Below are 24,616 nucleotides of genomic sequence, written 5' to 3'. Positions count from 1 at the left end.
ATAACAACAATAACATTTTATTGGCATATTTTCAGAAAATGTGATCAGTTACAAGTACAAATCCATTCACCAGCATTATGCAGATTAGTAACAAAACATTTTACAATACACGAGTGAAAAAGGGAGATTTATTTAATGGATTATGAAGAATTATGTGATTATAAAATCAGTACACATTTTTAATGATTTCACAGTGTTTTTATAACTTTTAATCAGAGAGGAGCTTGAAGCATGTTCCTGTTCTACACTACGGAGCAATACTGAAGAGAAGCTAAACATTTTTATTTTATTTTATATATGTATATATTTGTGTGTGGTTTTTTTTTACTGAATCACAACCCAACACCATTATCATGATTGGATTTCAATTCATGTTTTGTGGAATAACCCTGTAGTATTCTGATTTTCTAAATGCTTAAACCCAAACTTAAATTACTACAACAAAACACTAGATTTGTTTTAATAGAACAAAATATTTCTAGATACTTCTACTGATTTTGAATTTTAAATGCTTATTTTATCATCCTAAAAATAAATGCTTAAAATTACCAAAATGATCTACCAATATTACAAGATATCTTTACTTGCTAAAACTATTTTTCATTTATTCATTTATTGCAATCAATACAATTTCAGTGCACCATCATATTTATCATAAGGCACTGAAAGGAAATTGTGTTCACTAACACTAGGCATTTTTACTGTAGCCCCTGCAGAACCTGGCTGTACTCTGCAGTGTTAGTGTCCTCGTACTGGTCCTGAGTCACCCACTCGTCCAGACGCTCACACTGGTTCTGATCCAGGATTCCCATGCGGCTGTACTCTGACACCAGGTTTCTGTATCCTGCTTTGTAGTAGCCTCGGATACCTTCATCGGACAAAACGTGGCACTGAAAGGGAATGCTTTCACCTGGAATTACACACACAAGCGTATTGTTTAGTGCAGCAACACAGCAGCTCTTTTAGACTATCAGTTCTGTCACGCATGCTTTATATTTAATATCTTGTGTATATTGCTCAAAGAACAACACAATTTTTAGATTTCTCTAATTTGTCAAAGATTAAATTTTCACCATAAAAACGATTACAGAACAACCATAATATTCCAGTAACTGCTGCATTACCGTGTCTACCATAAACACCCTGACAATCACAGTATCTGTATCTGGAGGGTAGATCATGCATGTGTTATGCAGGATGAGTTTCTTACCTAGAGCTTCTCTCAGCTTTTTTGAAGTGAGCGGGTGATGCAGAATCATGCAGTGTTTCAGCAGAAGCTCTGCGTCTCCACTAATTATGGTGTCTGCTAGAAGTTTCCTGAAAAAAAATGTTAAAAGCAGATTTAGCTTTTTGTTGTTTTTATAAAATAAACACTCAGCTTCTTTACATGTGTAATGCTGTACTTGTTCAATGTTCAATGTTTAGTATTACTACAAATTCCTGTACTGTTAATTGGAATTCTGTATAGTTGTCTTGTATGAGAATTTCACACATAACCATTAACACAATGGATGTGTATGTTACCTGGCCGTCTTTGAGAGGCTGCTTGGGCCCGTAGTTAGAGCTCGTCTGTGGTCTTGTCCCAGAACCTCCATGGCAATCAGGTTCCATCCATTACTGTCCGTCTTTATGCTGCTGATTAGTTCATAAAGCGGCAGGTTTTTATTTTTAAGGTCGCTCACTGAGTCTGGGTTATCTATGGCAGACTCAGCAAGTCTGATGGAGTCCTTTGGTGGAATGTGGCTTGTGTTAAGTGTCCCTGTGGTGTTCTTACTGGACCTCCGAGCACTTACAACACTGAGCAGAGAGAATGAGAATTTAAAATAATTAAATTAGCATGAAATTTACCTATTTAAACTAGTAAGCTAATTTAGAGCAAAGTTGAGTATTTTTAGCTTGCTCTAGCTTCTGCTATTGTATGGAATCAAATAAATGGACACATGACACTCCTGGTTATGCATACTATTTTTAAATACTTAAATCATTATTATCTTTTGGTGAATCCTCTTTGTTTCGTGGATCTTCCTACACAGTGGTTGTTGTGTTGTGTCTAAATAACAGAAATCACCTTCAGCAATCAGATTCTTTACCTTTTATATTCACCAACAAATCCGAGATGGTACATTCTGATCAAGATTCGATCACCACTTCTGATGAATTTAACACTCTGTAAGTATTTCTGCAGTAAAACGTCGGTCTTCTTTATTCTTCCTCCAGTTATGCTGTATTTACTGGGGTTTTTGTGACAGAAGTCGTATCCTCTCTGGAGAATAAGCAGGGGTGTGTACGACTCAAAGTTTGTCTGGATCTAGTGAGAAAGTCTAAGATTAAACATAATCTTCATCATCTCATCACATGTGCAGAAGACTGAGTAAAACTGTACACTGATTGGCCAGGAATTTATTTTTTATCAATCCATTTTCTGTACCACTTACTCTACACAGGTTCGCAGAAAGCCTGTAGCCTATACAAGGACATTTGGGTTACAAGGCAGGGTGCAGGACACAATCGCATATATATATATATATATATATATATGTTACACACTATGGATAATTTAGAGATGCCAATCAACCTGCATCTCATGTCTTTAGACCGGGGAAAGTAATCAGAGAACCCAGAGGACACGCTAAGACCTGGGGAGAGCAGGTAAACTTGGCAAAATGCAACCCTCAATCCCAGAGGTGTGAGGCAAATGTTCTCCTCAAAAAGTCAACCTCAAAAATGTTTACAACTTAATCCCCTTGGAGATTCTAGTAACGATGTGATAGACTGCAGAAATCCTTTGTGTTCAAGTGATTATATGGGTCCAATCTACAGAGTGAAGCAACTGCAGTGAATCAGATAAATAACTGATTAATTATGTGATGCTGTTAAAAAGCAGATTCACATGGGCACTGTGCCGACATAGAGCCCCTTTGCGCTATGGGCATCCCAGGATTGAGCCCCTGCTCGTGGACCTTTCCCGATCCTGATCCAGTGATTTCAGTACATCAGTAAATATGAGCAGATCTAGAACTAAAATCTGGCACCCAGGAGGGGCAAACGGTCACATGAAGATATCAGAGCAATAAACTAAGTTTACTGACCTCATTTTTAACTTTCATACGTAGCATCAAAGCTTCCGTCTTTAGGTCCTTTGTTTCGCTGACAGTTGCTTGTGCTACAGCATGATAAAGAGCGTTCTGATGATCCGAGTTAACGCTGACTATCCTGCCATCATCCTGTACAATGTCAAAACAGCCATTGTACAGCTCTGTATCAGCTCTGTTTTTAAAATGGAAAGTAACTACATTCAGTACTCAAAGTTCATAAGCATTAACACTGAAACAATTCTTTTATATGTGAGCTATATAATGCTCTAGTGAAAAGTCTTACTGTGATGGATGTGTGGTTTTTGGAGATTTGGTTAGTGTCAATTTTATATCGCCTGCTGATTTGTTGGTTCCTGGAAAACGTTCCACAGTGAGCTGTGTTCCATTTTCATCAATGACAATGAGTTCAATTCCTTTTCCACCGAGCAGGTTGCTTTTTGTGAGCACGTACACATCGAGGGCTGTAGTAGGCTGATCAGCTTTGCACATATCTTCTGTATACTGCTTTAGCTCTGTTTTGTCCTCATCTGACAGCTGTTCCACTTCCTTGTGGCTCGCAGATCTCTTGTTGTGTTTTTCCCTCTGGTCATCAAAGAAGCGCTGAGTTTTATGTCTGTGCATGACGTGGTCCAGCGCCTTTCCTGCAGCACTGTTCAAGTGACTCTTAAATATTCTGTTCTTTAAAGAATTTATATGTTCAGAACAAGAACTGATGAATTGTTCAGACACCTTCTGGGTGATAGTCTGGAGAAGTTCACCTTTAAGGCGCAGTACATCGTGTAAATTGTGTCGTCCATCTTGGTCATATTTTGTCGTTTCATTCTGAAGCTCACTGATGTTCTCCAATAATTCAGGAACAAATTTCTGTTGTATTATCTCTTCTGTTGGTATGGCAACCAATATTTGAGTAAAATCTGCTGAGTACTCAGCTACTTTCAGAACCAGCTTTGCCATTTCATATACTCCTGACAGTTTGGCTTTATTCATAAGCTCTTCTGTTTTTTCCCACACCTCTGAGAGTTTACTGATAACATCCTGTGCTGTGGTACAGTCCAGTATGAGGTCAGGAATTACATCTTCACAGAGCATGCCAACTGATTTTTTAACTTGCTTCTCATAAGCCTGGTCAATCTTGAAATCCTCTATTGTCAATGCAGCTTTCGGAATGCCTGAGCTGATAAACTCCACAAGAGTCTTATCGAGTTCACTGCTCTGCTTCACTGCTGAAGTAACAACATTCTCAAAGCAGCTTTGTAAAATCTCCTTAAAGAATTCCTGAAGGGCTGAATCCATTGCGTAGTTCATGGCAGTGAGCACAGACTGTTTCCCGATTTCCTGAACTACATATTTAGTCGCAAATTTTAAGTTCTGTTTGACCACTGTAGATGATGTCATGTTTTTCATCCCAGACTTAAAAGATTCCTTACTGACGGATGATAAACCAGACTGAACACCTCCTTTGAATGAAGTAAACATTGCCTTTCCTGATTTGATGAATTCAGATGCAACAGCAGAAAAAGACTTTGTGCCATTGAGGAGACTTTTTGTCACTTTAAACACTGAGGAAACTGCGTTCTTGATGTTGCTAAAGCCAGCTGTTATCAAAGAAAGCCCAATGCTGATACTCTTAGATATTGCCCATGATGCCCAATCGAATGTGCCCTTTATCATCCCCTCTATTCCACTGATCATGTCAGAAACTCCTTCTGAAATCAGGCCCAATCCAAACTGGGTAGCTGTTCCAAGTGTCAGCGCGCAAACAAGAACCCCAGCAAGAACCTGTACCATGCCAAGAATGAAACATATCAAAGCATCTATGCAAAACTTGGGCTTCTTTTGCACCTCAAAAACAACACCAAGGCCATAGTCATATAAGGATCTCAGCTCATTAGTGATGATGAAATTCTTTTCTCCAGACAGCATGTAGACTGAACACTCCTCTGTAATGACGTCATCTTTTTCCAGCTCTTTAAGTTTAATCAATGCATTATCAATGTATGTCATCCAAGACTTAAATATGTTCATTCTGGCCTCCATTTGACTCTGAAAGTTGTTACTTTCTGTGCTCTGATCTTTGTTTCCAGTGACTGATAAGTTACATGAGACCATTGTGTTTGAGACTTCAGAGATGTAGAAGTCAATGGATTTCTTTGCATCTTTCAGCAGGTTCATAGCATCTGCTTTATAGTTACCTTTACCGAGGTTAATAGTGATATATGCCTGGTTATACAGTGCCACAGCCCTGTAGTGTGGGTCAGAGTTTGCAACTTTTTGCCAATATGATTTAGCTCCGTAATCATTTTTGGATTTTTCACGGCAGTGTAGATCAGTTCTAACAATTGCCTGTTTGACATGATCATAGAAATTATCACATTCTCCTCGCAGCAGCTTTCCACTTGTTTCATTTATTGTCCTGATAAGGTCTGCTTCAAGTTGTCCAAAGTCGTCATGCCTATTGATGTGATCCTCATGAAGGGTTAGCCACAAGGCCCAAGATTCTTTCAACGCACTGATGGCAGGCTGATAATCAAACTTAGGCTGATGATGTTTAAAGCAATCAGGAATATTATTGAGCTGCATTCGCATGGGATCCAGTTTTTCATTCTCTAAGTAATGCTCATCAAATTTCTCCAGCAATTCACAAAACCTGGAGAATAGATTTTCCTTTAGGTTTATCTCAACCAGCTCGTCATTTTCCATGTCTTGGATTCGTTTAATTTCATAATCCTCTCTTAGCTGGCGCATTATTTCTATAGACTGACCTTGGTAAGCGGGTGCGAGATGATCACAGTTCAAAACCATCTGGACCATCCCAGGATTACCTTTTCGAGACGTACGGCCAAATATTTGTTTCTCCACTCTTCGGTTGTGTGGAAAATGAGTAAGAAGAACAAAAAGACCACCATACTTATTCACACTTTCATCAACCTTTATGTCTGTCCCCCGTCCTCCCAGATTTGTAGCAATGATGATTCTGCCTGCACAGAATTTCTCTCTTTCAATGTTGTGCTTCTCACTGATTGTATACAGAGTAATCTGTTCTGCCTTTATTCTGTTTTCTTCAACTTGTATTTTCTTATGTAGTTCATCTGCTGTTTTAACATCTTCACAAATTACCAAGACAACTTGTCCTCTCTCGGCTACTTTCCATGAAGTTTCACAAATAGTCTGGATCCATTGGTGATTTCCACCTTTCACCTGGATGACTGGAAGCTCCACCACCCTTTTATGACGATGTGCAGGTACAATGTAGCTTGTTGCTTCATAATGTCTTGCCAGAAAGTCCTGATCTGCTTTACCTCCTAATGTACCAGAAACACCAAATATACCTCTCCCACTGATGTACCTTTTAAAAAAATGGAAATTTGACATGTAATTTGTCACATTGGATATCGGTGAAATCGCAAGTTGATGCTTGAACTCTAAAAATTGTTGCAGACCATTACCCCACTTCTTGTTTTTCTCCAGCACACCGCTCGCTTTGAAGTCCACTGGAATTACTGCATTATACTTGTCTCTGTCTTGACCATTGGCAATGTCTCTTTCAGCAGCTGGCGAGGTGTCAATCATGTATTCTCTGCCACGGGTCATCTCAACAGCCTTCAGTGCATTCTCAACAAACACCGGTAACTGATTCTCAACGTAGCTTTTCAAGAAAACAGGGATGATAATGAAGTTGTTGGATTCTTTGGCTGTCTGGAGATTATCTGAGTACTTGATAGATGACTTTATTGTGCTTACAGTTGCATCAATAAGTGATTTCTCAGACATGATTTCACATGCCAGTCCTGCTTCTAGCAGGAGCATTTCAACTTTAAGGTCACCTTGTTTTTCCTGGGTGTCAAAACATTTGGCTTTCTTGTTCTCTAAAGAATAGCATTTAAACACCACACTGTTTTCTAAGACCTCTTCAAATATACTCAGTAGATCATACTGTTGTGGAACTCCCAGTTTTTTCATAACTTCAGATAATGCTTTGGACATTCTGTCCTCATTCCCATCAGCTTCATTTTCTTTCTTACTTTCAGCTTGATGTATCATTTCAATATCTTCATGGGTGTAGAATCCCAAAGTCACTCCGGGCAACAAGATCTCATTTGCAGAAAAGTTGTCTGATGTTTCCAGTCCCATAATGGCTGCCGTTGTGGCTTTATGAAAGTATTGTATCCTTGTGGCCCATTTTACCTCTCCTGTTTCAAGCATTTCAATTGGTTGGCAACTAGATATCATGGCCCATATGTTGGAAAGCACTTGCTCCACATGCCTGAGTCCACTAGATTCATGGGACAAGAATGTTACTTGAACTCCATTGTCCAGGGTCATATAGTCCACTTCATCCACTATTACAAGCTCAAACTGCCTTGCATCGCGAGTAGTCCTCTTCTCAAATTCCTGTTTAAGCTTGTCTGCTGCAAAGGCTCCCACTGTGCCATATACTATTTGCTGCCGGTAAGCATCTTTGAGACATTCCTCTTGTTTCTCTGGTGAATAGTCACTTGAGTAATGTGGTGGTACTACAGATGAGGTGACACCAAACATTTCAAAAAACTTTTGCCACTCTTCTTGGTCTCGTCGGGCGAGAACTGGAGAGCTCGTCACAATGTCCACTTTTGTTCCACGAATAGCCAGAATTGTTGCAAACATGGCTAAGATACAGGACTTGCCCTCACCTGTGCCAATCTCTAGGAGACATCCTTTATTTTCTGTCAGAAGAAGCAAAAGCAATGATGCTAGTTGTGTAAGTCTTGGAAAATATCCTTCAATTTTCACATTGTCTGCTGTGATGATTGTTGAACAGTCTTGCACTGCTATTGACATCCCAATTAATACGTCTTTCAAAAGGTTTATATCTAAGTTTGTAAAATTAAGAGATCTCATCTTTTCTTTCAATTCAGCAATTTGTTCTTTGGTAAGGTCGACCAGTTGATATTTTGGGAGTTCCAACTCCATGTATCTGAGCACATCATTCAAAGCCACCAAGACTTTCTCTGGGCAGTTTGCTTCATGAAGTTCCTTCACAATTGTATCAGCATCTTTTTCCTTGTCGTTTTTTATTTGTTCTTGAAGAAAGTTTAAAGGGTTTTCATCCATAAGAGCAGAGAGAACAGGGATGCAGTCCAGGTGGTAGGTTTGTGCTGTGTGGAGAACTGAATCTAGTTCATGGCAATTAATAGTTGGACTTCTGCAAAGTAAGAGCATTATTTCTGTTGGTGTCCAGATTCTGTTGAACAACATTTGACCCAAAATGTCCCTACTTTGGGGTGAAAGCTCTGAGATTGTGTCAAGTACATTTAATAAAATGCGTTCGGCCAAAGTTGGACTTGTGAAATGAAGCTGCTCCAACAAACCCAAGAAAAAGTGGTACTTCTCCCAACCAAGCGGCTGATCTTCATCATCTTTAGCATCTTCATTGCTACTGTGCATAATGAACTGTAGAGATGCCTCAAGAACTGTGAGCTTCTCTGTAAGAGACAGTTCGTTATATCTTACAGCTTGATCAAAGGTAAACTGAGACCATACTGAAAGATTGTTTTCTCTACAATATTGAACTGCAAGTTCATTCTGGAGTATCTTAATCCTGCTCCAAATCTGGAGCAGCTGCATTTCTTTATCTTCTGTGATCTGGTACTTAATTAAAAGGTTGTTGAATTTTTCTTCGATATCAATAACCTACATAAATAAATGTGAAAAAAATTAGCGGGTCTCAGTAAAAAGTGCTACTTTACCACATGCTGTATTATACAGTAATGAAATGTAATCTGAATTAAAAGACATACCTCATTCCACTCAATCGCAGCAGCATCATCTTCTATTTGCTGATGGAGAACTTGTGTGCGTTCATGATGTTTCTCATGACCTCTGAAGCTCTGTTTTTCACGAAGCCGCTCAGTTGCTCGAGAAAGCTTGCGTCTGGACAGTTCACTCTCTCTGTCCAGCTCCTGTTGAATCCTTTGCTCACGTTCCAAACGTTCCAGACGTCTTCTCTCCTCTTCTTGCTGTCTCCGTCTGTTATCTTCTTCGATTTGTCCTGTTTGAAAATAGGATTAGAAACAACTTATTGATTACACTTTATAATTTTGTGTTATTTAATTTACCCAGACAACATTAACCACTATCACTAAGCGCTAGCCATGTGTTGCTGTCTGAGCTGTATATTAGAGATATCGGTTTAATTTGTATTGACTGCATATTAAAAAAGACTGTATCCAAAAGGCTTTACATTTTTATCTCTACTAAATATTTTTTTTTTTTTATCTCTGCCATTTATCTCTTCTGCTATTATTGATTTTGGGAGCTCAGGCAGCTCGTGTCTCACTCTTTCTCTTGGACATTTCTAGGAATCGTTACCAGCTGAAGTACCTACTTATTAACGATATTACAGGTAGCTGACAAAAAAACTGATACTTAGAACTGGCTGCAGCAGAGTCTTTCAGTGATGACTCAGTGGTTGGAAATGCAACATAGAAGGCCTTAAAAATATACATGGGAAGAGAGACACTGGGATAAATAAATTCTATCCACTAAAAAAATGATATATATATATTGACTGTATGGTCAATCTTTATAAAGTAGCAAGAATGTCATTTGTAAAGTACAGTACTGTACAAAAGTCTTAGACACATTAGTATCTTCACCCCAAAAAAGGGGTTTAAGCCAATTATTTACATTTTTGCTGTAGTGTGTAAGTAGGAAATATCAGTTTACATTTCCAAATTTTAATCTAAAACGATCAAGTGAGATTTCTGAATGCACAAGCAGTCTGAAACAGCCGGTGCTACACATGGAGATCTGATCTCACCATCATTGAATCTGTCTGTGATTACATGATAAAACAGATGAAACTGAGACAAACTAAGTGTCTATACAGTAAACAGACACACTACAGCAAAAGATATAAATTTCACGAGATCGCATTAACATATAATATGGTAGAGCAATTAGTAGCATATTTGGCGTGCTGTACGGAGGAAGGGCTCCGAGCTCAGGATAGAGACTGAACCCAGAGTATCCCCCCCATCCCAAGAATGGGATGAAATTAGATTAAGAGTGAGGTGTTGGGGTGGAGGCAGAATACTGGAAAACTGTCGTGGAAGAGAGGTAAGTTTGCTGTATAGATATACCCGTATTGTGCTTGTTAAGGTGATTAGCTGACAAGCTCCAGCTGGGCCAGACTGATTGATTATCTGATCGTGCTCCTCCCGAACCTCCCAAACATCATAACTGGTCAAACACCATTCTTTGAGGTGAAAATACTAACGTGCCTTAGACTTTTGCACAGTAGTATATGTATACAGTAAGTATAATTAAATTAAGCATATTTAATAAGTATAATTAAAGTATGTGTTCATATGTGTTAAGGGCTAGATATTCACTTTACAAACTTTATCTGTGCTCCCTCGTGACCATTTGTAAACTGTATTTATGACAAAGAACTGCACAGATACAGATAATCTAACAATCTATTGATAAACACACCTTGTGTCCTCTGTTTCTTTTTGAGTTCGTTCGCACTGCTCCACCGCAGTCTGCGGATTAAAGAGCGCGCTAAAAGACGGGGAGGTGACCGGTCTGCCGCCGTTTTCATATGAAATTTAAGGGGACTGACTCTGAGGTGATCATGATTTTGTGTGCTATTTATGGAGCTATAGAACGCTAAAAAAGCCTAGCAACGCCCATGCTTCTTGCGTACATTTCAGAGAACCCGGACAAATATTTCAATCGATCGCTCAGGGATTTAAGAGGCACCGAAATCTGCGTTGTGATTCGGTTCATACCGTTTATATAGGTACTGGTGCCATATTGGCTCCAGTTTTCGGTACCCAACCCTAAATGACACCTGCCCATACCTCCCAATGAACAGGCGATCTATCTGTCTCCAGCCGAAGTAATGAAAACCCATCTAGGATTAACCCACGCAAGGCTGCAGGTCCTGACAACATACCTGCCCACATAGTCGTCCCCGCAGACCTCAAATCCACAACAATCATACCAGTACCAAAGAAATCACCTGTGTCCTGTCTAAATGACTACCGTCTTTTACCGACTCAGTTTGCATACTGTCCAAACCACTCTTCAGATGATGCAATTTCCTCCATTCTCCACCTTGCTCTTACTCACCGAGAAAATAAAGACTCCTATGTCAGAATGCTGTTCATCGACTTCAGATCATCATTAAATCCAGTAATCCCACAACAGCTCATTAATAAACTAAACCTGCTGGGCCTTGACAGTTCCCTCTGTAATTGGATCCTGGACTTTATAACTGGAAGACTTCAGTCAGTCCGTGTTGGCCACAACACCTTGAGCACTACCACACTGAGCACAGGTGCACCACAAGGCTGTGTGCTCAGCCCACTGCTCTTCATGCTGCTGACCCATGACTGCACTGTCAAGTTCAGCTCCAACCACATCATTGCGGATTTGCGGATTACACAACAGTGGTAGGTCTCATCAGCAACAGCGACGAAACGCACTACAGAGAGAAAGTGCCACAAATGGCTGAATGGTGTGACACTAACAACCTGTCCCTTAATGTGGAGAAGACAAAAGAGGTTGTGGTGGACTTCAAGAGAAACTCCGTTGACCACCCCCCACTCACCTTTGGAGAGACTCAGCAGAACTAAATTCCAGGGGTTGCACATCACAGAGGATCTCACCTGGACCACCAAACACCATGTCACTGTCCAAGAAGGCACAACAGCGCCTACACATTTCCGCCGGCTGAAAAGACCAAGTCCCCCCCCACCCATCCTCACCACATTCTACAGGGGCACTATTGAGTCACTGTCTGGTATGGGAACTGTAGTCCAGCAGACTGCAAGACCCCCCAGCGGACAGTGAACAGTGAACACAGCTCAAATATCAACGGTACCCCTCTCCCCTCCATCCTGGACATTTTCCTCAAACGATGCTCCAGCAAAGCCAGCAGTATCGTGAAGGACCCCACCTATCAGGAAGACGGTACAAGAGCATCAGTGCCCACTCCGCCAGACTGCTCAACAGCTTTTTCCCCCAGGCTGTGAGAGCTCTGAACTCAAATCACCCCACCCTCCTCTGAAACCCCCACACATATCCTCTACCTCCTGAAACATGGACCATCTCACCTCCTCCACCTTCCAAACACCCCCCAACATTACCACAGCACAGAAAAAACTGTCTGAAACTTTCTCTTTTTGTGCACTTCAAAGTGTGCTACACACAGGTGAGTGGGCCTGTACAAACCACCTGTAGTAACACTCTCTCTCCTCTATGCGCACTAGACACTTTTCACACACACTGCTGTGTACGTAATCCCACAAAAGACTCCCCCAGCCAGCTGCTTGACTTACGATGTTTCTCTTTGCACATGTACAGTACTATGTGAAGCACTCTTATAGTTTGTATTTTTTTTTTTTTTTTTTTAGGTAAACATTTATATATAGTATATTTATAGTCAATTCAAAGTTTTAAATCTGACAGTGCTTGGTGTATAACGTTATTGTCTCTGAAAAGAAAGTCTACTCTAAATCATTGAAACAAGTAGTTTTTTTTAAACAAATCCCAAACCGTGTCTTGTTGATGTCAATAGGAAACATTAGCATACTGTCTGCCCACCTTGTTGGTCTTTTCGCATCGGTCGGAATGAAAATGCAAATTCATTCTTCATTCCACGCAGCTTTTAAAGTGGGAAAAATTTTAAAGCGTTTTTTCCACTAATACTGTACACAAAGCACCACTGTGCTCATAAACGCTGCTTTATGGGACATTACAGGCGAGATGAAATCACAGCAGATTAGCTTCACGCAAAGGAGGGGTTTGGAAAAATGTATCACTGAGCAAATTGTTTGGGAGTCATTGAGCAAGTAGGGAATAAAAGTGAAAGTGAAAATGCATGTTATAAGAAAATAAAAGTGTTTTTTGACCTTGCATGCATGTCAACCTGTTGTTGGGACTCCCAAAACCAAATATGAACCTTTCATAACCCATAATAGAGGCACTTTAAATCTTTATATTCACAATTGATTGTCTCTGTGTGCTGCTCACAATTCAGAGTCACTGAATGTTGATCCTTGCTACATGCTAAATTACTGTTAATACTGCATAAAGTAGGAAAGCTATTTGTCCTCGGCCAGGAAAATAATCTTTCCTAGAACTGATAAAAGATTATATTATCTGCTTGGTGGACGGACAGATCAAAATAATTGTAATAGTGATTCTGCTATAGTTCATTTTAAGATCTAATCTAAATAATTAATACTAATTATAACCAGTTATAATTAATTATAAATGTTTCCCCTTTGACATCATTTGCTACATGGTGCTAAAATCGATCCCTGGGATAATAAAACAAATTATTGACTTGAGTCTTTAATCTCTTTGTCATTTCTGATGTAATCAGTCTGGTTTCCTTTACATCAGCACTGTTTTGGACTGATTGTTTTAATTTATTTGCTTACTGCAGAGGTAGGCAATTTCGTTCCTAGAGAGCCGTAGTCCTGCAGAGTCCAGCTCCAACCCTAATCAAACATACCTGAACAAGCTCACCACTTACTAATTCTATAGACAGGTGAGGTTTTTTTCAGGGTTGAAGCTGAACTCTGAAGGAATGTGGCTCTCTAGGAACGAACTTGCTTACCCCAGGCTTACTGGATCATTGGACTGAAAATTTTCCCAGAGTTTGGCGGTTTAAAATGATCTGATTGCAAAACTGAACTTTCAGGGTTTACATGTTTTCACTGTTATATGCTCGGGGGTGCTATTATGTATCTCCTGAATCAGGCCAGAATATCTCAATCAAAACACAGAAACGAACGATCTCATATGTAAGCATATGCACATGCTTTTTGATGGGGAAGTCGTGGCCTAAATATATATATATATATATATATATATTTATATATTTATATATATACATTTGTGTGTGTATACACAAGGGCCTATTTAGATTTTGCCGGTTTCCATATGGCCTGGCATCAGCTCCGTCAGCTTTTTAAAAGATGATGGCAACCATTCTGGAAGAAGTACCTTGTGTCCAGAATTATTCGGACGATCTAATAGTTTACAGTGCCACTGCTGATGAACACGATCAGACTCTCCTTACTGTCCTGCTAAAACTCAAAGACGCTAGACTGGTTCTGGATGATGAACAGTGCCATTTCAGAAAGACCACACTCTGCTTCCTTGGCCATGTCATTACTGCAGATGGTATTTTGCCCGACCCAGAGCACGTTAATGCAATACTTCAAGCTCCTCCACCATCTGATGCTGCTGCCTTACGATCCTTCTTGGGCCTTGCTTCATGGTACTCAAAGTTTATTCCGAATTTGCAATGGTGCAATGGTGGTGGCTCCCATGTGTGAATGTGTCAAAGATAAAGAGACTTTCACATAGTCTGCAGCTCCCCAGATCACTTAGTGTCCAGCTATGCCCTAGCTCTGTCTGACACCTCCCTTTGCTCAGTGATCTCCAACGATGCCTGTGATTCTGGACTGGGTGCTGTGTTTGCCCAAATTCAGCCAGATGGTACAGAGCGTGGCAGAGCATAAATAATTGTGGAAAAGGAGTGCTTTACTTTGCGCACGGACCACCAGGCAATCACAACCTTACTCACTACCAAAGGAATGAATCGGGCTGGATTGCACGTCTGCTTTGTTTTGATAATGATGTCGTTTATACAAAACCATACAGTAAACTGCCTTTCCCATCTTCCCCTGCTTGTGCTAGAGGATCCTTCTACTGATGTTGAACCTAAACTTGTAGCTCTGATTTCTTCCACACTGAGTTCCGTTCCGGTCTCTGACTTTGACAGTGCTTGTTCCTAATGCTCAGAAATGGTGGCTCTTCGTGAACAGATTAGCTGTGGCTGGCCTCCATCTATAAGGGCCATTGCCCAGAATCTAATGCCCTCCGACATAATTAGGGATGAACTCTTAGTGTAGGGTCCTTACATTCTCCGTGGTTCCAGATTAGTGGTGTCATGGACAGATGAATTCAAGGAAAAAAGCAAAGATGAAACCGTACACAGACATTAAGCGGCATGCACGTACCCCATCTTTTGCTCAAGGGGAGAGGGTCAGAATTCCTTATTTGCTTAGTCCCTAAAGCACACTCCAGATTCTCTGCTCCGGTTATAGTGGAAAAGTGTGCGAGTCCAAACAACTTTCTGCTAAGTGATGGGAAGAGATGAAATGTCACATACTTGGCATGTTCTCATTCTGCACCCTTAAGTGGAGGTCAAGTTGATACACCAACTTGCACACAACCCATTCAGGGTACTTCTCCGAAACAGCCAGGTATTAGATTCAAACCTAAGTGGCACAAAGACTATGTGATGTAACTGATTGAGATTTAAAGGATTAAGAACGGTTTTAGTTAAACCAAGCTGTAAAAGGAATGTACTTTAAAAAATGTTCTGAGTTTCATGAATGTGAAATCATTTAATTTCAGTTGTATGGAAATTTTGTCAAAGACTTTTGACTGCCATATGTTAGTTATTTTAAAAGAGATGTCACCACCCTTTGTAACTGCTGTTGTAGCATTTATTGAAATAATTTTATGATGAAAATTGTTCAGTTACTGAAGTAGTGTTCTTAACAGAGGGAAGATGTTGTGTTCTGTGAATCATTGTGATACTGAGTATGGTCACTAGATGGCAGTAAAACCCAATAAGAAACCCAGAAAGGTGATGAAGAAATAGTTGAATGAAAGGGTATGAATGCTTTTTATAGGCACTATCTATCTATTTATCTATCTATCTATCTCTCTCTCTCTCTCTCTCTCTCTATATATATATATATATATTTATATATATATATATATATATATGTGTGTGTGTGTGTGTGTGTGTGTGTGTGTGTCGTGTCAGTCCTTGACAAAAAACATGAAAAGAGTTTGTGAAGATAATTAAAAAAATGTGAGCATAAGGAAGATTGATTATTGCAATGGACTTAAAAAGACATATACTTTTGAATTATTGAAAAAAACCTAAACCAGATCTTTTGCATCACATATATCCCTAGTCAATTAAAAATGTATCACTATAGCATATTTAAAGGCAACAGACTTGCACCTAAGTGCTGTACAGAAAACACATTAAGCATAAAAAATACAAACAAATTAAAAAGAATACAATCAGAAAACTTTAACAAACCCCCCCCCCCCCCCCAACTAATCAAACGCCTGAGAGAACAAATAAGTATTATATGGAATATAAAATATACTGATAAAGCACAAATGCTCATGTGATCACGTAAATCAGTGGAAAACGAATAGAAATTATGATTCTGTCATCAGAACTATGCAGTAAACATGTAAATATATACATATTTCTACAGGTATCTACAACCTCTTTGGACTGTCACGGTTGGTAAACCGTGATCTCTGGGTTTTGCACTTTGTGGGTGAAGTCTGTGTATTACGCATCAGCACTGATTAGTTTGTGGGCGTCTCCGCTAATTGTCATCAGCAACAGCTGTCACTCATTACTCATCCCTATATATTTGGCTTGTCTAGCGTCTTGTGTTTGTGAGAGCATTGTTTCATGTTTGTGACCTATGCTTTTCTTGTGTTTCTGCGTTGGATGTCCGTGTCTCCCCGGAACCCCGTCCACTCTACGCAACCCACCACCAAGCAACACCACTTACCTTTGGTTCACTTCCCCGCAGTTCCTGTGTCACCCTCTCCTGTTGCCAACTCACCTCCGCCTTCCGGATATTTCACTCATCGCCACCATCCTGGACTGTGTATTCCTCCCAGCGTCATATTTGTGTCTCAGTTTTGTCTTGTATGATTGTCTTCATTAAATTGTGTTAACCTCGCACTTGCTTCCTGCCACTCCTTCATCCAGTCGTTACAGAACGCTCTCACCCCTAGAGGGCACTTTGAATATTTGGTGATGCCGCTCGGGCTCTCCAACTCGCCAGGGGTTTTCCAAGCACTCGTTAATGACGTGTTGAGAGACATGGTAGATCAGTTTATGTATGTTTACCTGGATGACATACTGATTATTTCTTCATCTCAACAGGAACATGTGCAACACGTCAGACGAGTGCTCCAGAGATTACTCGAGAATGGGCTTTTCGTCAAGGCAGAGAAATGCATATTCCATGCACAGTCTGTCCCCTTCCTAGGGTATATTGTCTTGTCCAAGGGAATACGTATGGATCCTGACAAAGTTAAGGCTGTGATAGATTGGCCATCTCCAGATACCTGTGAGGCCCTACAGCGGTTTCTGGGGTTCGCCAATTTTTATCAACGTTTTATTTGTAATTTAAGCCAACTAGTCTCACCTCTGACGGCCTTGACCTCCCCCAGTACTCCGTTCAGGTTAGAGGAGTGGCGTAACTGGTTGGAAGGGTCAGGGGTACCTTTCATTGTTTCAACCGATCACAAGAATTTAGAGTACATTAGAACTGCCAAAAGACTCAATTCAAGGCAGGCTCGGTGGGCACTTTTTTTCGGTCATTTTGATTTTACTCTGTCGTACTGCCCGGGTTCCAGAAATGTCAAACCCGATTCTTTGTAACGTCTTTTTGATCCTTCCGCCTGCCCGGTGACTCCCGAGTGTATTTTACCTGAGGAAATAGTCGTCTCAGCACTCGTCGAATCGAAGGTCAAGACGGCCTTAGAAGGGGTAACGCCTCCGCCCGGTTGCCCACCGAATCGTTTATTTGTGCCGGAGGAGTTACGGTCCGAAGTTATTCAGTGAGGTCACTGCTCTAACGTAGCTTGTCATCCAGGGATAAGCCGAACCAAGGGTTTAGGTTAACAACGATTCTGGTGGCCACTTATGGCTCGCGACATCCACGATTTAGTTTTGGCTTGCTCAGTTTGCGCCAGTGGTAAGTCATCTAACTGACCTCCTGATGGGCTTCTTCAACCGCTGTCTGTCCCTTCGAGACCCTGGTCATATATCTCGCTAGATTTTGTTACCGCCCTCCCGCCCTCTAATGGCATGATGGTCGTTTTGACCGTAGTGGACCAGTTCTCGAAGGCGGCACAATTTCATTCCCTTGCCCAAATTACTTACAGCCAGGGAGACAGAGGTCACTGTCCTAGATCACGTCTTTCGGTTACATGGCCTCCCGGTAGACGTGGTTTCGGACAGGGGATCCCAATTCATATGCAAATTTTGGAAGGAATTTTGTAAATTGTTAGGAGCGATGGTTAGTCTGTCTTCCGGTTATCATCCCCAGAGTAACGGGCAGTCTAAGCGAGCCAACCAAGATTTAGAGAGAACGTTGTGATGTTTACTCTCCAATAATCCTTCTTCCTAGAGCCAACAACTCTTTATGGTGGAGTACGCTCACAATTCGTTACCAGTGTCAGCCACGGGCCTCTCTCCGTTTCAGTGAAGCTTAGGTTACCAGCCACCAGCTTTTCCTAGCCTGGAATCTGAAGTCACGGTCCCCTCCGCTCACGCATTTGTCCAAAGGTGCCACCACACCTGGACCAGAGCCCGCGAGACTCTGCTCCGGATGAGGGAGCGAACTAAGGCCAAAGCCGATCGCCACTGGTCAAAGCCTCCCTTTTATGTCGTGGGTCAAAAAGTGTGGCTTTCTACCAGTAACATTCCTCTCCATTCCGTTTCTAACAAATTGCCCGGTGACTCCCAAGTGTATTTTATCTGAGGAAATAGTCGTCTCAGCACTCGTATGGGAAGTCGAATCGAAGGTCAAGACGGCCTTAGAAGGGGTAACGCCTCCGCCCGGTTGCCCACCGAATCGTTTATTTGTGCCGGAGGAGTTACGGTCCGAAGTTATTCAGTGAGGTCACTGCTCTAACGTAGCTTGTCATCCAGGGATAAGCCGAACCAAGGGTTTAGGTTAACAATGATTCTGGTGGCCACTTATGGCTTGCGACGTCCACGATTTAGTTTTGGCTTGCTCAGTTTGCGCCAGTGGTAAGTCGTCTAACCGACCTCCTGATGGGCTTCTTCAACTGCCGTCTGTCCCTTCGAGACCCTGGTCACATATCGCGCTAGATTTTGTTACCGCCCTCCCGCCCTCTAATGGCATGACGGTCGTTTTGACCGTAGTGGACCAGTTCTCGAAGGCGGCACATTTCATTCCCTTGCCCAAATTACTTACAGCCAAGGAGACAGAGGTCACTGTCCTAGATCACGTCTTTCGATTACATGGCCTCCCGGTAGACGTGGTTTCGGACAGGGGATCCCAATTCATATGCAAATTTTGGAAGGAATTTTGTAAATTGTTAGGAGCGATGGTTAGTCTGTCTTCCGGTTATCATCCCCAGAGTAACGGGCAGTCTAAGCGAGCCAACCAAAAATTAGAGAGCACGTTGTGATGTTTACTCTCCAAGAATCCTCTCTTTATGGTGGAGTACGCTCACAATTCGTTACCAGTGTCAGCCACGGGCCTCTCTCCATTTCAGTGCAGCTTAGGTTACCAGCCACCAGCTTTTCTATTAAAAATTTCACATGTACCAATTTTTTATTTTGCATAAATTAATAAATCACTGCCACTGCAACATAGTTTTATCAAAACAGTGGTCAAATATCGAAGCTAGACTCTTTTTAACGACACACAGTATCTCCGGATCAAATAAAGAGTGTTTTAATATGCTGTGAATGTGAATTAAGAACCGATTTAAAACTGGCTGGTGAACTTTAGTGACAAATCAAATGTTACCTCAAGATTTCTTGGATGTGGCTGCAGACTAGCTGCAAGAGAACCTACATTTTTTTTGTCCCTAGAACAATAAATATTGTTAACTCCTTAAAAGTGATCAAATATAAAGGCAATATTGAACAGGGAACCATTAAAAGAGCCCTATATTCATTAAAAGGTTTATAACATACAAGGCTAAAATCGTGATTTTATATGATGCAATTTTTATGTTTCCATCTGTGTTGGAGGGGAAAAAAACTTGTTTACTCACGTTCCTGACGTCTTCTCTCCTCTTCCTGCTGCTGTCTCCGGTTTTCATCTTCTTTAATTTTTCCTATTCGAAAACAGCATCAGACACATGGGATTAGAATGGCATTAGAATGAACTTATAGTTTACACTTTATCATTTTGTGTTATTTAGCTTGCAGTCAACAATTACCCCTATAGCTAAGCACCAGCCATGTGCTGCTGTCACAGCTGTATATTAGAGATGTCTGTTTCATTTGTATTGACTGCAAAATAACATAAAACTGTATCTGAAAGGATATTTTTATCTCTACTATATATTTTTAATCTCTGCCCTTTTATTTATTCTGCTATATATATATATATATATATATATATATATATATATGTCCAACTCAAAGTCTTTAATAAATCCAAAGGAATCAGGTAAACACATAGAACTCTAGACACAAAGAAGGACAAACAGGAACTACATGAGACAGATCACCCCCCTCCTGAATGGCATGTAACAGTACCATCGGGGAGGTGGGCAGGCGCCCTGGAGGCTAGTTCAGGACTGGAACAAGGTGAAGACAAGGAGAGCCTCCAGGGCAGATCAGGAAGTCATGGCGGAGCAATGTTCAATGTTCAATTTTTAATTTATTTATAAATTACTTTAAAACAACCTTAGTATACCAAAGTGCTGTATACAGTTACACTGATCCATCACACAATAAAAACTTTATTAGAAAATCTAGTTCTGGGAACCAAAAGCTGATGCTTAGAAGGACAGCCCAAAGCCAGTGGTAGCTTTAGTCTCATGGCAACACTGGAGCAAGCTCTTGTGCTGGAGCCGACACTGGAGCGAGCTCTGGAGCTGACTGGAGATCCGGAGTCCTTTCTGGGCGGAACTGGGAAACAGGAGCTCTCCCTGGGCTTAACTGGGGATCAGGAGCCCTCCGGGGGCTTAACCCTTTAGGCGCCAGAGGTTTTTTCCAAAAACGTTCGATTTTGACATCTTAATTTCAAAAGGCTATATCTTAAAAGTGATAAAAGATCTGTAAATTATAGAAATATTAAAGATGACCCAAAGTTTATGTAGGGATTACATTTTCCCATATAATTTGCATATTATGATGTCATATGGTGGCGGTCATCTGGGATTATAGAATTTTCATGAAAAGTCACGTTTAAATGTCCCTCATCTTCTGTGTGCTATATTGCACAGTACTGAATGCCCAGGTAAATAGTAAGTAATAAACAAACTGTGTAAATCATTACTAATTAAGGTTAGAAACAAACCGAATGCATGTAGCGGTTGGCCTTTTGCAGTAGAGATTTTCCATTTACTACATACAGTAGGCACTCTTATTCCATGTATGGGGCACATATATATTATTCATATGACACACAAACACAAGTAGACAAGACCGGTTTAGTTCAAAAGCTATGCCCCGTGTCACATCGCCTCTGTTCCTGCTACAAGCAGCGCGGCCAGATCTGTCATTGCGACTCCCTACCCTGCCCCCACGTTGCCCCCTAACTGTCCTATGAATAATTCGACCTCATCTAACATACCCAGTGGCATTAGACAAAGTCTCCACTACAAACATTGTTCCCACCAATGACATTGGGCAAAGGATTCACCGTTTGTGCTTGGTGAAGGGCTATACTTTCACTTTCAAAATCACCGTCATCTTCTGAAGGCAGATATATTCCCCTTCAGAATCAGGGTCCACGAATAGAAGTCCCAACACTTCAATGCGGGTAAGCTTTATTGATGCCATTAGATAATAATAAAAATAATAATAATCTAATGCAAATACTCGCTGCCGTTTACAATATTGCTCTGATAAAATGGCTCACTCTCACACTAGCTCCACTTTTGTTTGCACTGATTCAATGCGCTCTAGCTCTAAGATTTTGTAAGAAGCATGATGTTTTTTTGAGTGAGATGAAGTATGACATGTCTGCTATCTACTAGAGGGGAGGTCAAATAAAATTTGATACCCTATTTGACAAAATCAGCCATTTTATTTAGTGCCCCATCTTGTCGAGTAAATTCGACCATGGTGCCAAGAGGGTTAACTCGGAATCAAGAGCCCTTCCTGGGCTGAGATGGGGATCAGGGTAGCGCTTAAGTGGTGCTGGCACTGGAGGGCGATCTGGTGGAGCAGGCACAGCAATGCACTTTCGAGGAGCTGGTACTGAAGCCAATGGCGGGCCATGAACTTGACGGGGAAACGGCCGGCTGTATTAACTTCGGGACGGCCAGAAGGCTTGGCTCGGGAATGGGCAGCAGATGGGTCCCTGATCAGAGGCTCTCCAGACACCGGATGACTGCCTCTTTCCAGCCGAGGTTTGTGGTGTCTGGGAGCTCCGCAGGGCGATGGTAAGTTATCCCGATCCGGAACAGCATTACGAGGATTTCCCCTCTCGAGGAAGCTGGCGAGGACGAGCGGCACGAACGCCCTCATATAGATAATCGGGTCGGGGCTTGCTTGAGCTAAGGCGAGGAACATCACTTGTTCCTCCATTTGATCAGGGAAAAACTAAAAACATATTTTTGTAAAAAGGAAATCAATCGGGGAAAAAAGGTGCCGATTACTTTCATTTAAAGGTCTGGAATTCTGTCACGAGGTGCTACTGTGAGGAGCATGAAACGAGAGAGGAGGAGAGGCAATGTCTAACTCAAAGTCTTTAATAAATTTTAAGGAAAACACACATAGCACTGTAGACACAAACAAGGACAAAGAGAAACTACACGGAACATACACGTGACAATTATATTATATTAATATTATATCAATAAAATAGTACTATTTAATAAAATACTTTATTAATTATTAATATTAACAATTATTACATTATATTATAGATTACATCATAAAATATATTATATATTCTGTTATTATATATAAATATATATATATATATATATATATATATATATATATATATATATATATATATCTGCTATAATTATTGAATTAAGATTATAATAATAAGCACAGCCACCAAAAAATCAGACTCTTTTTACCTTGAGATCATTCTGAGGTAAAATACTGATTTAAAACCATAAAATATAGTTTAATACCTACGATACTGTTTTTGAAATCAATCTTTGCATAGCTTTGACAGGAAACACTGGCATCTAACTGTGTCTTTGGAAAAAAACAATTAATAAAAAAAAATATTATCGAATAAGCATGTAATATTCTGTGTCCTAAACTCCTGAAACATTGGTGTCTCGTATTTCAGAGCAGTCACTGCAATTTTGGAAAGAAATTAATGAAATCTGTGTGTTTGTGAAAATATTCAGATGTAACCCCCTTTGTGATTGTTAACATTTTCATAAGTAACTGTAATTTAATTACCTTTTTTCTCAGTAACTGTAACAGATTACAGTTACATTTATTTTTTAATCAAACTATGTAAGTTTGTTACATCTAACTAATATATAATATTATATATATATTATGTATTAAAAACTGAAAAAGTTTTTTTTATAACAGCAAAGGCAAAATTTATTTTGAATGGGATGCCGAACAAGCACATATTGCTGTATTGGTCGGGGTGCACATACTTTTTTGGCTGTAGCGTGTAGTCCAGAAATTACATGTTTGCAGGAACTTACCGTAGTTGGGACAGTAATGAGTGCCGCCCTCAGAAGTGCAGTGCATCTGAATCTGGGAACGGTCGTAGGTTTCTCTTAGGATAAAACACGTGTTGCCTTTATGCGTGTTATACTCATATGAAAAACTATTCCACGAGTGATTTTCATATCTGAAGTAGATGTAGCGATGGATTGCCAGAGACTCTTCATAGGATGTCGTGCTGCCAGGACCGATGTATGTATACTGAAAAGCAGAATTTGACATCCGTTTTTTCATCAGAAATGCAGTAAAAAAAAATTAGAAATAAATATAAGCTTATTTTTGTGAGATATTATGTCATTTTTAGTTATTAATATGCTAACTAGGAAAAAGTGAACCATGTTTCAGGATTAATATTCTAGAATTGCATAAATAACGTAGTGAATGCACTGTAAGATCTTACTCCTCTGTTGTCCTGGGTGTCAAAGTACCAGGTGTAAGGAGTCTGATTGACGACTGAAACCTTGGCACCCATGGTTCTGGATACTCTGTAACATTAAAACATGAAACTTTGGTCAGTATTTAATAGTGATGGAAGACAAAGCTAAGATTAGAAAAACAACAACAACTGGAATGGTATTAATAATAACTTAAGTAAAAAAGAACCTGATTTTATTCCTGTGCAGAGAAGTCCATGAATGTGAGAAGAGTGAAGACTCCTGCTCTTTATAAACTGTCCATCAGAATGAGAGGACAGAAGGGGGCTGAGCTTATGACTATGTCATAGAGAGAAATAAATAAATAAATATAAGATATAATATATCTTGTTTAATAAGTAATCATATGCTATATACTTAAAAAGAACCCAAGAGTTAAATATTATCACAGGTGACTTTAAGTGTGTGTTTAGTATTCTTTGTATTCAAAGTTACAAGTGATAATATTTAACCCCTGGGGTTTTGTTCATCATACACTTTAGTGTTTTATAAAACAAGAAGCCAATATTTAACTCCTAGGTTCACACACTATACTATTGTATGAAAAATGATTAAAGGGGGGGTGAAATGCTATTTCATGCATACTGAGTTTTTTA

The 24,616-nt window shown here is 40.3% G+C and overlaps 2 protein-coding genes across 2 annotated transcripts in view; both read right to left on the bottom strand.

Annotated features, from left to right (window-relative positions):
- LOC127956064 (membrane-spanning 4-domains subfamily A member 4A) overlaps positions 1–24,616 on the bottom strand; it is a 287,000-nt gene that overhangs the window by 201,888 nt on the left and 60,496 nt on the right. The gene's annotated exons all lie outside the window — the stretch shown is intronic.
- On the bottom strand, positions 2–24,284 carry LOC127955908 (uncharacterized). Its single transcript, XM_052553535.1, has 11 exons — positions 24,190–24,284; positions 23,987–24,071; positions 23,565–23,787; positions 19,974–20,036; positions 8,873–9,123; positions 3,379–8,765; positions 3,090–3,267; positions 2,091–2,308; positions 1,525–1,797; positions 1,211–1,317; positions 2–910 (listed from the first exon to the last, which is right to left on the bottom strand). Exons 2-11 carry the CDS (start codon positions 24,056–24,058, stop codon positions 699–701), a joined length of 6,984 nt encoding a protein of 2,327 aa, XP_052409495.1. The 5' UTR covers positions 24,059–24,071; positions 24,190–24,284; the 3' UTR covers positions 2–698.

Source organism: Carassius gibelio, chromosome B4 (assembly GCF_023724105.1).
Source record: "Carassius gibelio isolate Cgi1373 ecotype wild population from Czech Republic chromosome B4, carGib1.2-hapl.c, whole genome shotgun sequence".
Classification (NCBI taxonomy): Eukaryota; Metazoa; Chordata; class Actinopteri; order Cypriniformes; family Cyprinidae; genus Carassius; species Carassius gibelio.
The sequence above is the reverse complement of the archived record's forward strand: the minus strand, read 5'-3'. Positions and strand labels throughout refer to the sequence as shown.

Coding starts and splice junctions, on each gene's coding strand:
- LOC127955908 (XM_052553535.1), bottom strand. CDS start 24,058: ATGGGTGCCAAGGTTTCAGTCGTCAATCAGACTCCTTACACCTGGTAC. Junction 3,268..3,378: donor AAAACCACACATCCATCACA/GTAAGACTTTTC, acceptor TTTTAAAAACAG/AGCTGATACAGAGCTGTACA. Junction 1,318..1,524: donor AGCCTCTCAAAGACGGCCAG/GTAACATACACA, acceptor ATTTTTTTTCAG/GAAACTTCTAGCAGACACCA.